Genomic DNA, 13,702 nt, shown 5'->3' with positions numbered 1-13,702 from the left:
TAACGCGTTATATTATACGTTCACGTTGACATATACAATTTAAATGTACGAATTTTCTATATTTTACGGTATTAATTACAAAAAGTGATATCTACAAAAAATAAACACATGATCTTCTTTTATCGCTTTAGTTTTGTATACTACTTAGTTTTTTTGTGTTTAGTTGTTTTGTGTTAGGTACTTAGTTTTATGATGGTTAGATATTTCTTGAACCGAGTTGACAACAACCTTAAACTTACGCTATTGACCTTGTTGCGATAACTTGTTCTTGTAATGAAGTCGATATTGCAGGAACTTTTGTAAATACATCTGTTTTATTGTATAAATCAGATTGCAGTAATTTTTGATGTTGACAGTAAGAGTTAACATACATATTAGATAAATTGATACTAAAATGGGAGACGTGATTTAAAATTCACCCTGTATAGCATATCTAGTGCTAGAAAGGTTAAAAATATAGATGTTAAAATTGTCATTGAACTGGATATGATGTATGGAAAGATAAATAGGTTGTTTACAATTTATTTCTTAGCCACTGTGTGATAGACCGGCGCGCACGCATGACGGCCGGCGATCCATCAATCGAATTGAGCCAGTAGTGGTGTAGATACGAAGTGAACCAGACGTGCTACAGATCCCAGTGAAATTCTACAACGAAATGGGAGTGTTGAATTTGGAGGAGGAGGCTGGCGTCAGCACAGTTTTAGTTTTTTATGTCAATGGAAAAAAGGTGAGTGATTTTTAAACTACTTAAGTACTTCATGATCTTAGGGGCGCAAATTGCTCATTAAAGTAATTGCCTGAGGAACACTTAAAATGATTCGAGACCAAGAATCACTTTGAGTATAATTTTATAAGAAGAAAACCGATTACAAATTATAAGAACATTCCCTACAATGTGGGTACGGAATTTATATTTTACGACCTCATTTTTTTAACTCAAATAATATAAAAAAACGTGGACATGTGCTTGATATTAATGTGTATTAATTAAAAGTCACTTTGTAATTTAGTTATAGGAGTAAGCATTGAAATTTGAGTAGACTTAATGCACACGTTTTCACACCTCGGTAATTTCGCTATACCTGCGATACAATATTATTTTAGTCGGCTTATCGGCTAACTCAGCAAAAAAAAAGACACATTCTAACATTCACGACAATATTACAACAACACTAAGATTATCATCATCAGATCATCTCAGTAGACTTTTATTGCCGATTTTACTGTTATGAATGCTTTTTAACTTTTCTTCGAGTTTTTAAAATAAACACAGACATCTCAAAAAAGTTCCGTCATTATGTAGACGGTACCGTATTCAAAGGGTTCATAAAACAAGTTATCGATATACTTAAAAATTAAACCTGTCGCGTTAAGAAACTTATTGCCTTATATTTATTTGCCCTATCCAAATCTAAACCAGTTATTTCAATCTGACCTTATCAACATTTATGTCATACTTGCTTTGTTGATCTTTCTTTCACAAGGCAGAGAGGTAGGTGATAATTAACATTTATCTTCATGACGCAGAAAGAAATGATATTACACGATGAACTTCACACGAGTGTAAAATTAAAACTTTAACTTGCTTTAAAATTAAATAAACGATGACTCCATAATTATATTTATTTTAAAATATAATACAATCTAAGACACTTTCCTTTTCAACTAACAAAGACAGATAATATTTTTTTCTGGGGTTAAGTCCCTCTCGATGTAAGTCGTGGGTTCGATTTCCACCATAGGCAGTTCGATTTTTTTTAAGTTATTTTAAAAACAGTTAATTTTAAAAGCAACAGTTATAATGGCACCAATCAGGATGGTATTCACACTTACTGTACAAATAAGCTACGAAATATTTAGCAAGCGAAAGAGCGTAGGAACCTTAGGTAATTTGATTATTTAAAATTATTAAAAAATTAGTTCGAGCTTCGATTCGAACGCTAGAAAATATTTATTAAAACAGAGCTAAAAGCGTTGTGTGTGAAATTGTGTAAGAATCGTAGTTAAAGTGGTGTTATAGATTAGGTAAGATATTTCTCACATAAACATTTATTCAACCATCTGAGTTTTGTTTAGCAACACTTATAGGCGACACTACATAGTATAATGCAAAACAAATGCTTTAATTCGTATCAAATGCAATTATGCAGTCGATTTCATATGTAAATTTGACGCAGTAGATTATTTATTTTTTCTCATTCCCATTTGGTAGGACATCGTGTTTGTTAGCAACCTCTGATAATAGCAAGCACTGACCTCTGCCTCCAGATACGATCTTCTGACGATGTTTCGCGCATTGATTTGTCGAAGCTTCATTTAATACGTCTATTGCGTCATGATGTTTCATCTTGGATTGTGAATGTGATAATTGTTACTAACATTTTGTTATTTGTTTTTTTTCCTATTCTGGAATGATTGTCCACTACAACTGGTTGCTTAAATGTCAAGATACCTATTCTATTCANTTTTTAAACTACTTAAGTACTTCATGATCTTAGGGGCGCTAATTGCTAATTAAAGTAATTGCCCGAGGAACACTTAAAATGATTCGAGACCAAGAATCGCTGTTTGAGTATAATTTTATAAGAAGAAAACGAATTACAAATTAAGTATAAGAACATTCCCTACAATGTGGGTACGGAAATTATATTTTACGACCTCACTTATTTTTTTAACTCAAATAACACAAAAAACGTGGACATGTGCTTGATATTTGTAATTTAGTTCTAGCAATAAGCTTTGAAATTCGAGTAGACTTAATACGCACGTTTTCACACCTAGGTAATTTCGCTATACGATACAATATTATTTTAGTCGGCTAGCTCAGCAATAGGTATAAGGATTTTACCTAGTCTAACATTCACGACAATATTACATTGAACAGGAAGATTGTTTTATTACAATAGATTTTATTGCCGATTATACTGTTCTGAGAATGATTTTTAACTTTTCTTAGAGTGTTTAAAATAAACATAAACTTCTTAAAAAAGTTCCGTCATAAGGTAGGCGGCCTACCGTATTTAAAGGGCTCATAACACAAGTTATCGATATGTTACGGCTAAAGATAGGTGTGAACATAAACTTAAGATTAGCCGGCTAAACTTAAGTTTATTTTCGACGAGGTGTTAATGTTAGTTTCTTCTATCTTTAGCCGGCTAAACTTAAGTGTAACCGCAGGCCCTTGGCTAAAAATGTAGAAGGAAATGGAAAAGGATACAACGTAATAATGTTTACTATTTTGACACGAAAACTTTATTAAAAAATAATCACTTTCATTACACATACTTTTATGCACCTATGTAGGTATTCAAAATTACAATTATTACAATAACAAAATATTAATTACTTAAAATAAAATCTACCTAATCATTAAAATAAAATAATAAGGAACCATTTGGTCATTAAAGGATCTTCTGTAGGTATTTAAAATCACAAAATGCGCGTTGTCTCCCCACCGCCCCCTCAAGCCCTCCGCCGGCCTGGCGCGCCCATAGAATACATTTTTAGCCGTTTCGTTTTGGCTAATGTGCACATTAGCCGGCTAAAGATGGAATATCATGACGCAAACTAACATGTTATCGAACTTTAGCTGCTTCTCGAAGATAAACTTAAGTTTAGCCGGCTAATCTTAAGTTTATGTTCACACCTATCTTTAACCGTAACAGATATACTTAAAAATTAAACCTGTCGCGTTAAGAAACTTATTTATTTGCCCTATCCAAATCTAAACCAGTTATTTAAATCTGACCTTATCAACATTTATGTCATACTCGGTTTGTTGATCTTTCTTTCACAAGGCAGAGAGGTAGGTGATAATAACATTTATCTACATGACGCAGAAAAAAATGATATTACACGATGAATTCCACACGAGTGTAAAATTAAAACTTATCTCGACGACTCCATAATTATATTTATTTTAAAATAACAAAATCTAAGACAATACGATTACCGCACAGTACAAACATTTGTGTGCATGAACATATTTGTTTGTATTGGACTGGGTGTTTTCTATGTATAATAAGTATGTATTTACAAAAAAAAAGTATTCAAGTATGTTTACATCCGTTGTCTAGTACCCATAGTACCTACAAGCTTTGCTTAGTTTGGGACTAGAAACGCAGTGTAAAATGTCTAAGGATATTTATTATTTATTTATTTACTTTTCTTTTCAACTAACAAAAACAGTTAATAAATTTTTCTGGGGTCAAGTCGCCTCTCGATATAAGTCGTCGTGGGTTCAATTCCCACCTTAGGCAGTTCGATTTTTTTGAAGTTATTTGAAAATTTTAAAAGCAACAGTTGTAATGGCACCAACCAGGATGGTATTCACACTTACTGCACAAAATTAAATAAGCTACGAAATATTTAGCAAGTGAAAGAGCGTAGGAACCTTAGGCAATTTGATTATTTAAAATTATTAAAAAATTAGTTCAAGATGCGACTCGAACGCTAGAAAATGTTTATTAAAACAGGGTCAAAAGCGTTGTGTGTGAAATTCTGTAAGAATCGTAGTTAAAGTGGTGTGATAGATTAGGTAAGATTTTTCTCACATAAACATTAGTTCAACCATCTGAGTTTTGTTTAGCAACACTTATAGGCGACACTACATAGTTTAATGCAAAAAAAATCCTAGGTATTTTTAATCGTATCAAATGCAATTATGCAGTCGATTTCATAAGTAAATTTGACGCAGTAGATTATTTGTTTTTTCTCATTCCCACTTGGTAGGACATCGTGTTTGTTAGCAACCTCTGATAATAGCAAGCACTGACCTCTGCCTCCAGATACGATCTTCTGACGATGTTTCGCGCATTAATTTGTTGAAGCTTCATTCAATACGTCTATTGCGTCATGATGTTTCATCTTGGATTGTGATAATTGTTACTAACATTTCGTTATTTGTTTTTTTTCCTATTCTGGAACGATTGTCCTCTACAACTGGTTCTTAAATGTCAAGATACATATTCTATTCGTAGATCACGTTTAGAATTGTACTAGCGTGTAGTCTACAATTAACGCAGATGGTTAGGGTACGCACCAGCTACCGCAGCTTATTAATTAACACAGTTCAATAGACCTAATGAATATGAAAAATTAATATGGTGTAGGTACTTCAGATTAGATATGTACTATTTGGTGAAAAGGGAAGTTTGTAGAGATAACCGTGTTATACATACAGGATGTAATAGTAGTACAGGGAGTTCAAGACACCATGTATCTGTCCATGAAATAAAGGAAAATTGTAAGGGGTAATGTTTCTAGCGGGTACTACCTACATAGATATTTAAAAAAACGCATGACTTACTACCCGTTCGCGCTAAGTTTGCCGGTCTGTGGAATGCGCGTCCCCTCCCCCTGACCGCGATTAAACGCAATTAGTTAGAGATTAAACGCAATTAAGTGTCTTATTTTACGCAAATATAATTTTTTTATCAATATTAATAAATAAAAAACATTTCCAATATAGTTTGCTATAGTTATAGACGCTTTCCTTCGATTGACATCATGTCGCAAGCGGCAAACTTATTGCGAATAGATAGTACATCTCGACACCAAAATAAAATTCCATTTTTTCCAACGAACTTGACCACTTTTTGGTACCAATTTTTGTCCAACAATAGGTGGTAGAACCGAACCCAGAGCCAGAATGGACGCTGCTGTGGTACCTCCGCAAGAAGCTGCGCCTCACCGGCACCAAGCTGGGCTGCGCCGAAGGCGGCTGCGGCGCTTGCACCGTCATGGTCTCCCGGCTCAACCGCAAGGAGAACAAATTAGTGTATCCTTTTAAAAAAATAGACACGTAACAATATAATTTAACTTATTAGTTTGAGTACTAGATTATTAGTTCCAGTACTACATTCAAAGCTGTAGGTATGTTTTGTAAGTGTGGGAAGATAACAAAGGAATAAAACAAGGTTCGTTAATGATATAGCGTTTTCTCGCCAGATTGTACGTATATTTAACTTAATAAGTACTACATCTTTGTTTTGGGATTTATTTCAAGGTTGTTTCAGGTGTTACAATTTATGCGGTAGATTAATGATTCTATTATACTCAATTCATTATTATTATTATTTTTTATCCACAACGAGGAAGCTCTTGATTATTATGAGGAGATTATTAATTCTATTACTTTTGATCACTTTCAGTAGTAAGTTTGTATAAATTTGGAATCTCCATAAGATCCTATATTTAATAGCATAACAGAAATTACCTTAACTTTTGAACCTTTTAAGAAACAACTTTTTTTATTATATTTCCTTAAACAAAATGTACAGTCATTTAGCTGTAAACGCATGTCTTGCCCCAGTCTGCGCGATGCACGGCCTCGCAGTCACAACAGTTGAAGGAATAGGCTCCACGAAGACCAAACTTCACCCAGTCCAAGAACGAATTGCCAAAGCACACGGATCGCAATGCGGCTTCTGCACTCCAGGCATTGTAATGTCCATGTACGCGTTACTAAGATCGTGCTCTAAAGTCACATATTCAGATATGGAAGTAGCATTCCAAGGCAACCTCTGCAGATGTACAGGTTACCGAGCCATTATAGAAGGATACAAAACATTCCTCGAAGATTGGGAGAAGCAGCGCGTTGTTGACGCTCCAGCTAACGGCACGCAAAGAAACGCCTGCNATGCCTGTGGTATGGGAAAAGACTGCTGCAAAAATAAGACTGATAAGAAGGAAAGCGAAACAGAACATATTTTTGACAGATCATCGTTTCTGCCATACGACGCCAGCCAAGAACCAATATTTCCACCTGAATTAAAATTGTCATCTGTATACGACCAACAATATTTATTATTCAGAGGGAAAAATACAACTTGGCATCGCCCTACAGAACTGACTACTCTTTTGAAGCTCAAAGAACAGCATCCAGAGGCTAAAATTGTGGTCGGTAATACTGAAGTTGGGGTTGAAGTAAAATTTAAGCATTGCGTTTATCCAACCATCATTATGCCCAATCTTGTTTCTGAAATGAATACGATTGTAGAAAATGAAAATGGTTTGACTGTTGGAGCTGCTGTAACTTTAATGGATGTAGATACCACTTTCAGACAATACATCCAGGCCTTTCCTCGGCGTAAAACAAGGACCCTGGTACCTATTGTAGAGATGTTGAATTGGTTTGCAGGAAAGCAAATAAGAAACGTAGCAGCGATAGGAGGAAATATAATGACAGGCAGTCCAATTTCTGATCTCAATCCTATTCTAATGGCATTAAAAGTGAAACTCAATTTACTGAGTAAACAAGGAGGACATCGGTCGGTTCTGATGGATGAAAACTTTTTCACTGGATACAGAAGAAATGTAGTAAAACCAGATGAAATTTTGCTATCCATAGAAATACCATTCTCGAGAAAATATCAATACGTCAAAGCAATAAAACAGGCAAAGAGACGAGAAGACGATATTTCTATAGTAACAGCAGCTGTAAATGTGGAGTTTGAGGACCACACTAATGTCATAAAGGTCATAAACGTCGCATTTGGTGGCATGGCACCAGTTACAAAACTTACACCAAAAACTAGCGAATTACTTAAAGGTCTGAAATGGAACGAAGAGATGCTTGAAAGAGCTTATAATGCATTGTTAGACGAGTTGCCACTTGACCCTTCGGCTCCTGGTGGCAATATTCAGTATAGACGGGCATTAACTATGAGCTTATTTTTGAAATCATACATAGCCATTGGTAAAGAAATGTGTCAGGATTACATAAATGATGATTTTATTAAGCCTTATCACAGCAGTGGGGGCGAGCTGTTCCATGGTAGTATGCCAAAAAGCTCGCAATATTTTGAATTAGTTGGTGATAAGCAACTAAAGACTGACATGGTTGGAAGACCCGTGCAACACTTCTCAGCGTTCAAGCAAGCAACAGGAGAAGCTATTTACTGTGATGATATGCCTATCGCTGAAAATGAGCTGTATATGGCTCTTGTTCTTAGTACAAAAGCACATGCCAAGTTAGTTTCAGTAGATCCAAACGAAGCATTGTCTCAACCTGGTGTAGTCGCATTCTTTTCTGCCAAAGATTTAACTCCAGACCAAAACAAAATTGGACCTATTTTCCACGACGAAGAATTATTCATAAGTGAAAAAGTTACAAGTCAAGGCCAAATAATAGGAGCTATAGTAGCCGAAGACCAGGCAACAGCTCAAGCTGCTGCAAGGAAAGTTAAAATAAATTATGAAGAGCTTCAACCAATAATAGTCACTATTGAGGACGCTATAAAGCAGAAATCATTCTATCCGCAATTCCCTAAAACCATAAGGAGAGGAGACGTTGCTTCTGTATTTGAGAATAAAAATAATATCATTATCGAAGGTCAATGTCGAACTGGGGGCCAGGAACACTTTTATTTGGAAACTCATGCCGCTTTTGCTATTCCCAAAAAAGAAGATGATGAATTGGAAATATTCTGCTCTAGCCAGCATCCATCCGAAATAGCGGTAAGTTTTGAAATGTGTGATTTTATCATTATACCCTTGTAGATGGATAACAATGTAGGTAATCTTAATATTCTTTTATTCCAGAAACTGGCAAGTCACGTACTACACGTACCAATGAATAGGATAGTAGCTCGAGTGAAGCGAATGGGTGGTGGTTTTGGCGGCAAGGAGTCTCGAGGTCTGTTGACAGCTTTGCCAGTAGCACTAGCTGCGCATAAGTTGAATAAACCAGTCCGACTGATGCTGGATCGCGACGAAGACATGCTGATGACAGGAACTCGACACCCATTTTTGATCAAGTACAAGTTAGCAGCTAGCAAAGAGGGAATTATGTTAGGTGCCATTGTCAATATCTACAACAACGGCGGTTATTCAATGGATTTATCAGGACCTGTAAGTGTTTATTTAAATAAAACAAATGTGGATATAATTAGATCAAACTTATGAATTGAGCATACTTAATAATTATCTTCATGATAAGAAAACATAACATGTATTTTATCTTAACGCAATATCAAACAAACACAGATACGAGCTACATAGCTATGTGAGATAAACAACCGGTTTTCTGTACCTAACAAATTAAATTTTCTTTACAGGTTGTGGAAAGAGCAATGTTTCACTTCGAAAATGCATACTATATCCCTAATGTAGAAGTCACTGCTAATGTCTGTAAGACAAATTTACCTTCCAATACAGCCTTCCGAGGTTTTGGTGGGCCACAAGGAATGTTCGGAGCCGAGTGTATGCTTCGTCATCTTGCAACCACTTTGGGAAAGACTCCGGAAGAACTTAGCAAACTGAATTTGTACCGCGAGAACCTGACGACTCACTACGGACAAGTCTTGACTCATTGCACTTTGCAGAAATGTTGGGACGAATGCGTCGAAAAGAGTAACATGCTGGAGAGGAAAACAAAAATTGATAACTTCAATAAGTATGTTCTGAACTTTTGATAAGAATTTGTAATTATTTCCCATAAATTGTAAATAATTAACTTTTTCCATCTTACAGGCAACATCGTTGGAGAAAGCGTGGAATTTCAATAATTCCAACAAAGTTTGGAATTGCATTCACAGAAAAGTTTTTGAACCAAGCTGGTGCCTTGGTTATTATTTACGTGGATGGAACTGTGCTTGTATCCCATGGTGGCACGGAAATGGGACAGGGACTACATACGAAGATGATTCAAGTGGCATCCCGTGTACTCGGGGTAGACGTATCGAAGATACACATAAGTGAGACATCTACAGATAAAGTACCAAATACATCAGCCACGGCAGCTAGCGCTGGGTCCGATCTTAATGGAATGGCTGTTCAAAATGCATGCCAAACGCTAGTTGATCGTCTTAAGCCCTATAAAGACAAGAACCCTAACGGAAAGTGGGAAGATTGGGTGTGGGCAGCTCACTTTGACAGAGTTAGTTTGTCTACAACCGGATTTTATGCTACCCCTGACATCGGATATGACTTTAAAACTAACACAGGGAAGCCTTTCAACTACTTCACTTACGGGGTGGCTTGTTCCGAAGTGGAAATCGATTGCTTGAGTGGCGACCACCAAGTGATACGAACGGATATCGTAATGGATTTAGGGCAGAGTATAAACCCAGCTATAGACATTGGCCAGATTGAAGGGGCTTTCATACAGGGATACGGTCTTTTCACGATGGAGGAGTTGATTTATTCACCGACTGGGACATTGTACTCTCGAGGTCCAGGGGCATACAAAATCCCTGGTTTCGCTGATATTCCTCAAGAGTTCAACGTGTCTTTGCTCAAAGATGCTCCTAACACGAGAGCTGTTTGTTCCTCAAAGGTAATGAGAACCAGAATAAAGCGTTTATTATAAGTCTTAAATACGAGCAATTCGTTGTAACTAATGGAAAATTGTTGTCCAGAGTATACAGGGTGTCCCAAAAACAATGGATAACCNATAACGAAGGGCCTAACACTAGGGGTAAAATAAACAAAAAGTGACTGAGTTTCTTGCGCTGCTTGTTCTCAGCACTGGCCCTTGTTCCGAAGCAGTGGTAGGGTTAATATTGGGACGTGTAAAAGTGCTTTTTAAAAGCCTATTTGCAAAAATTTATAGAGTTTTGAGTTTCTATAAGAGTTTTAAAACAGTGTGCCTACCATGAGTTTACGTTAGGTGTGCTCGCTAGCGACTGCNTTTCCGAGCCGTGTATTATCACGGGTATCTGTCTATAGGCACATTTATAAGGTTTAAAACAAAAATTAAGTAATCACAAAAACGCAGAACGGACGGCCAATGGGGCAACAGGGTTCAAGTGGAGGCTACGTACCGGAAAGCGCATCGTAGGACGTCCACTCACAAAGTGGACCGACGACCTCATAAAGGTAAGCAGGAAGGTGCTGGGTGCAGGCAGCGGCCTGCACCCAGCGACTAAGCGGTCATTATGAAAATCATTGGGGTACAGGCCCATGTTCAGCAGTGGACGTCCTATGGCTGAAATGATGATGATGATGATGATAAAATGTTGCTTTATTAAAATTCCTACGCTAAAAATTATCCATTTGTATTTAATGCCACTATGCAGTTTTTACTGGGGTCAAAATTGGACGTTAGGGAGACCATGGCGAGGCCTATTGATGGTTACAAGGTTATCCATTGTTTTTGGGACACCCTGTATTTGAATTTAATTGATTTGTATTCTCACAGGCTGTGGGTGAACCACCATTATTCCTGGCGAGCTCCATCTTCTTCGCGATAAAGGAGGCGATTCGCGCGGCGCGAATCGACGCCGGCGCACCGGAGGAGTTCGAATTGGACGCGCCAGCCACTTCGGCACGCATACGCATGGCGTGTGTCGATCATATTACTAAAAAGGTTCGTATTTAAATTTGACCGATTTTAATATACAGGGTTATAGCCTGACCAGGAACATAAAAACCCTCGCCATGTTGCGGAAAACTAATGGTACTAATTTCTTTTAATGGCAACAGTAACTGAAAACTTCATTGACATGTCACCTTGCATGTCAGTCTATTGTTGTCAAAGTGTAAACAAACTTTATTTTAAATGTGTGCAATTGATTTTGTGAATTAAATTGCTAAAATATTTTTATAGTCGTGAAAGAAAAGTGGTTCACGGTGTGTTAATGTATTTGTCGAAGAGAAATACTAAGGGTTCGGACAATATTTTCATTGAATAATGTTTCAGACAAAGGTTGTCAAACTGACTGACATGTTTATCGTATAGTACAGTCCACTATGAAAATTAGCTGTAGTCTGTTTCAACTACCCATTTTAAAGTTTCTTGTTACTTTCTAAGTTTTGAATTTTATGGAATTGGGAAAGAAGTACCGAGTTTGAAGCGTTCATGAGCAGACATTGCAGTTGAATATTCAAGTTCTGAATTTGATTATTGATGAATAATAAAATAAATCCTACTAGCTCGATTGATGGTTTCATTTAATTTATTTAAACCAGGTTACCTTTAATAATATTTTTCGTTCATTTATGAAAATATCAAATTAGCCCGTAATCCTGAATCCTGATACATAAATTTAGCCTATTAATTTAACACATGTACGACTGTACTCAGTGTTGCACTATCAAATGCAATTGAAGCGCCTCTATGCCAGGGTTTTTATGTTCCTGGTCAGGCTATACTAGTAAAACACCAGTAACAAATGACAGCTACAATTTACCTATACGAGGCTGCTGGTGTTTTACAAATAACCTTATTCATATTATAATGGGGGTCCTGCGGAGGAGCCCAATCCAGAAAGCACTCGGTTATTTAAAGTTGAAATATCAATTCAAAATAGCAAAGAAAAATATTTGAATCAACAGATTCTGTGAATTTGAATGCACTGTATGTAAGTCATATTTTTGTTTGTTTCAGTTACATCAGCCAGACCCGTCCAGCTTCAAGCCTTGGAATGTAGTTCCATAATTTTGTGATGCGTGTTTGTAGATAATTTTTACATTTTAAACTTACGTTAGTCAATAACGATGCAAGCTTTATAATAATACGAGGATACACATAATGAATAAAGTACTTTGTATATGTACAGATGAAATGTATAGTTAAATAACATACATATATTTACAATGTACGATGTATCTATCTTTTGTTTATAATAAAAAGCCTATTTAGAAAAATGATGTTTTACTGCGGAGTGGTTGATGAATGAAAATACATAGTTTATGAATAGATAAAATTATTTATTTAAAATCGTATCTAATATAATACATTTAAGTGACTAATAACAATATTCAATAAATTAAAGATTGCAGTCGATGAGCTGTGAAACGTATTGCTATTTATTGCTAACTGGATGGCATTTAGCTTAACATCGGAATTATAATTAAGGTGGCCATAAGTACAATTTTCATTAAATATATCAAATAACTTATTTAACAATGGAATTAACTATTTATTTACTATGTAGCACAATACTTTTACTATTGACTGGTTTAATCGTACCAATTAACGTGCGGTAATAAACTATTTTCGATGATATAACAATTCACTGACCGAACACAGTGTTATGTATAATGGAAGACTATCACCAATATTTGTAGTTTCTTATTATTTTCATGGGATTTAGCTTGCTTCAAACAATCTGGCGCTTTTAAATTTTGAATGGAATTTCACTTTCAATTCATATGAATCCTCCTTGCTTATAATATGTTTAGTCAAGGGAAGGTGGGAGATATTTGTTTATTGATACTTATCATTATAACTCGATTAGGCAAATCTGAGCGTGGGATTCAACTCGTGGCGAGAGAACCACATGTGCAGCAAGTAACGTTCATCGTTCATAGCTAGTTAATAAAATTATTTTTGTGGTAATTATTTATACATAAATATTCAATTCTTTAATTTTCTCTTATGGAAAGCAAAGGTATCTTGTAAATTGATGATTTCTAATAATGCTTTAATCCAAATTCGTTTGGAGCAAACTATACACGAAGAGAGTAGTTTATTCTCATTATTATTTATAAATAGTATTAGAGTTTATTTCATATTATAAAATTAATTACCGTGAAGTTGAAATATTATACTATAAACAAACATTAGTAAATACAGTTTAAAGTGTAATGGATTGACTGCACGAATGATTTCGTTTTTATTTAACAAATCATGTTTTTTCTTTATAGTTTGATATCTAAAACTTTTGATTAAAGTAAAATTAAATGCGAATTAGCTTATCATTAAAGATCAATAATTTTTGGTGATTTGATTACATAACAATTTTGATCTTAT

General features: G+C 35.5%; 1 protein-coding gene across 1 annotated transcript; it reads left to right on the top strand.

Annotated features, from left to right (window-relative positions):
• Positions 1 to 526: 526 nt before the first annotated feature.
• ry (xanthine dehydrogenase rosy) lies at positions 527 to 12,565 on the top strand. Its single transcript, XM_028306237.1, has 8 exons — positions 527 to 730; positions 5,628 to 5,782; positions 6,285 to 8,463; positions 8,548 to 8,856; positions 9,063 to 9,400; positions 9,478 to 10,282; positions 11,147 to 11,314; positions 12,335 to 12,565. Exons 1-8 carry the CDS (start codon positions 659 to 661, stop codon positions 12,383 to 12,385), a joined length of 4,077 nt encoding a protein of 1,358 aa, XP_028162038.1. The 5' UTR covers positions 527 to 658; the 3' UTR covers positions 12,386 to 12,565.
• The last annotated feature ends 1,137 nt before the right edge of the window (positions 12,566 to 13,702 follow it).

The sequence above is a fragment of the Ostrinia furnacalis genome, unplaced genomic scaffold, assembly GCF_004193835.3.
Source record: "Ostrinia furnacalis isolate ACB-3 unplaced genomic scaffold, ASM419383v2 OfSCF1911, whole genome shotgun sequence".
Lineage (NCBI taxonomy): Eukaryota > Metazoa > Arthropoda > Insecta > Lepidoptera > Crambidae > Ostrinia > Ostrinia furnacalis.
The sequence above is the reverse complement of the archived record's forward strand: the minus strand, read 5'-3'. Positions and strand labels throughout refer to the sequence as shown.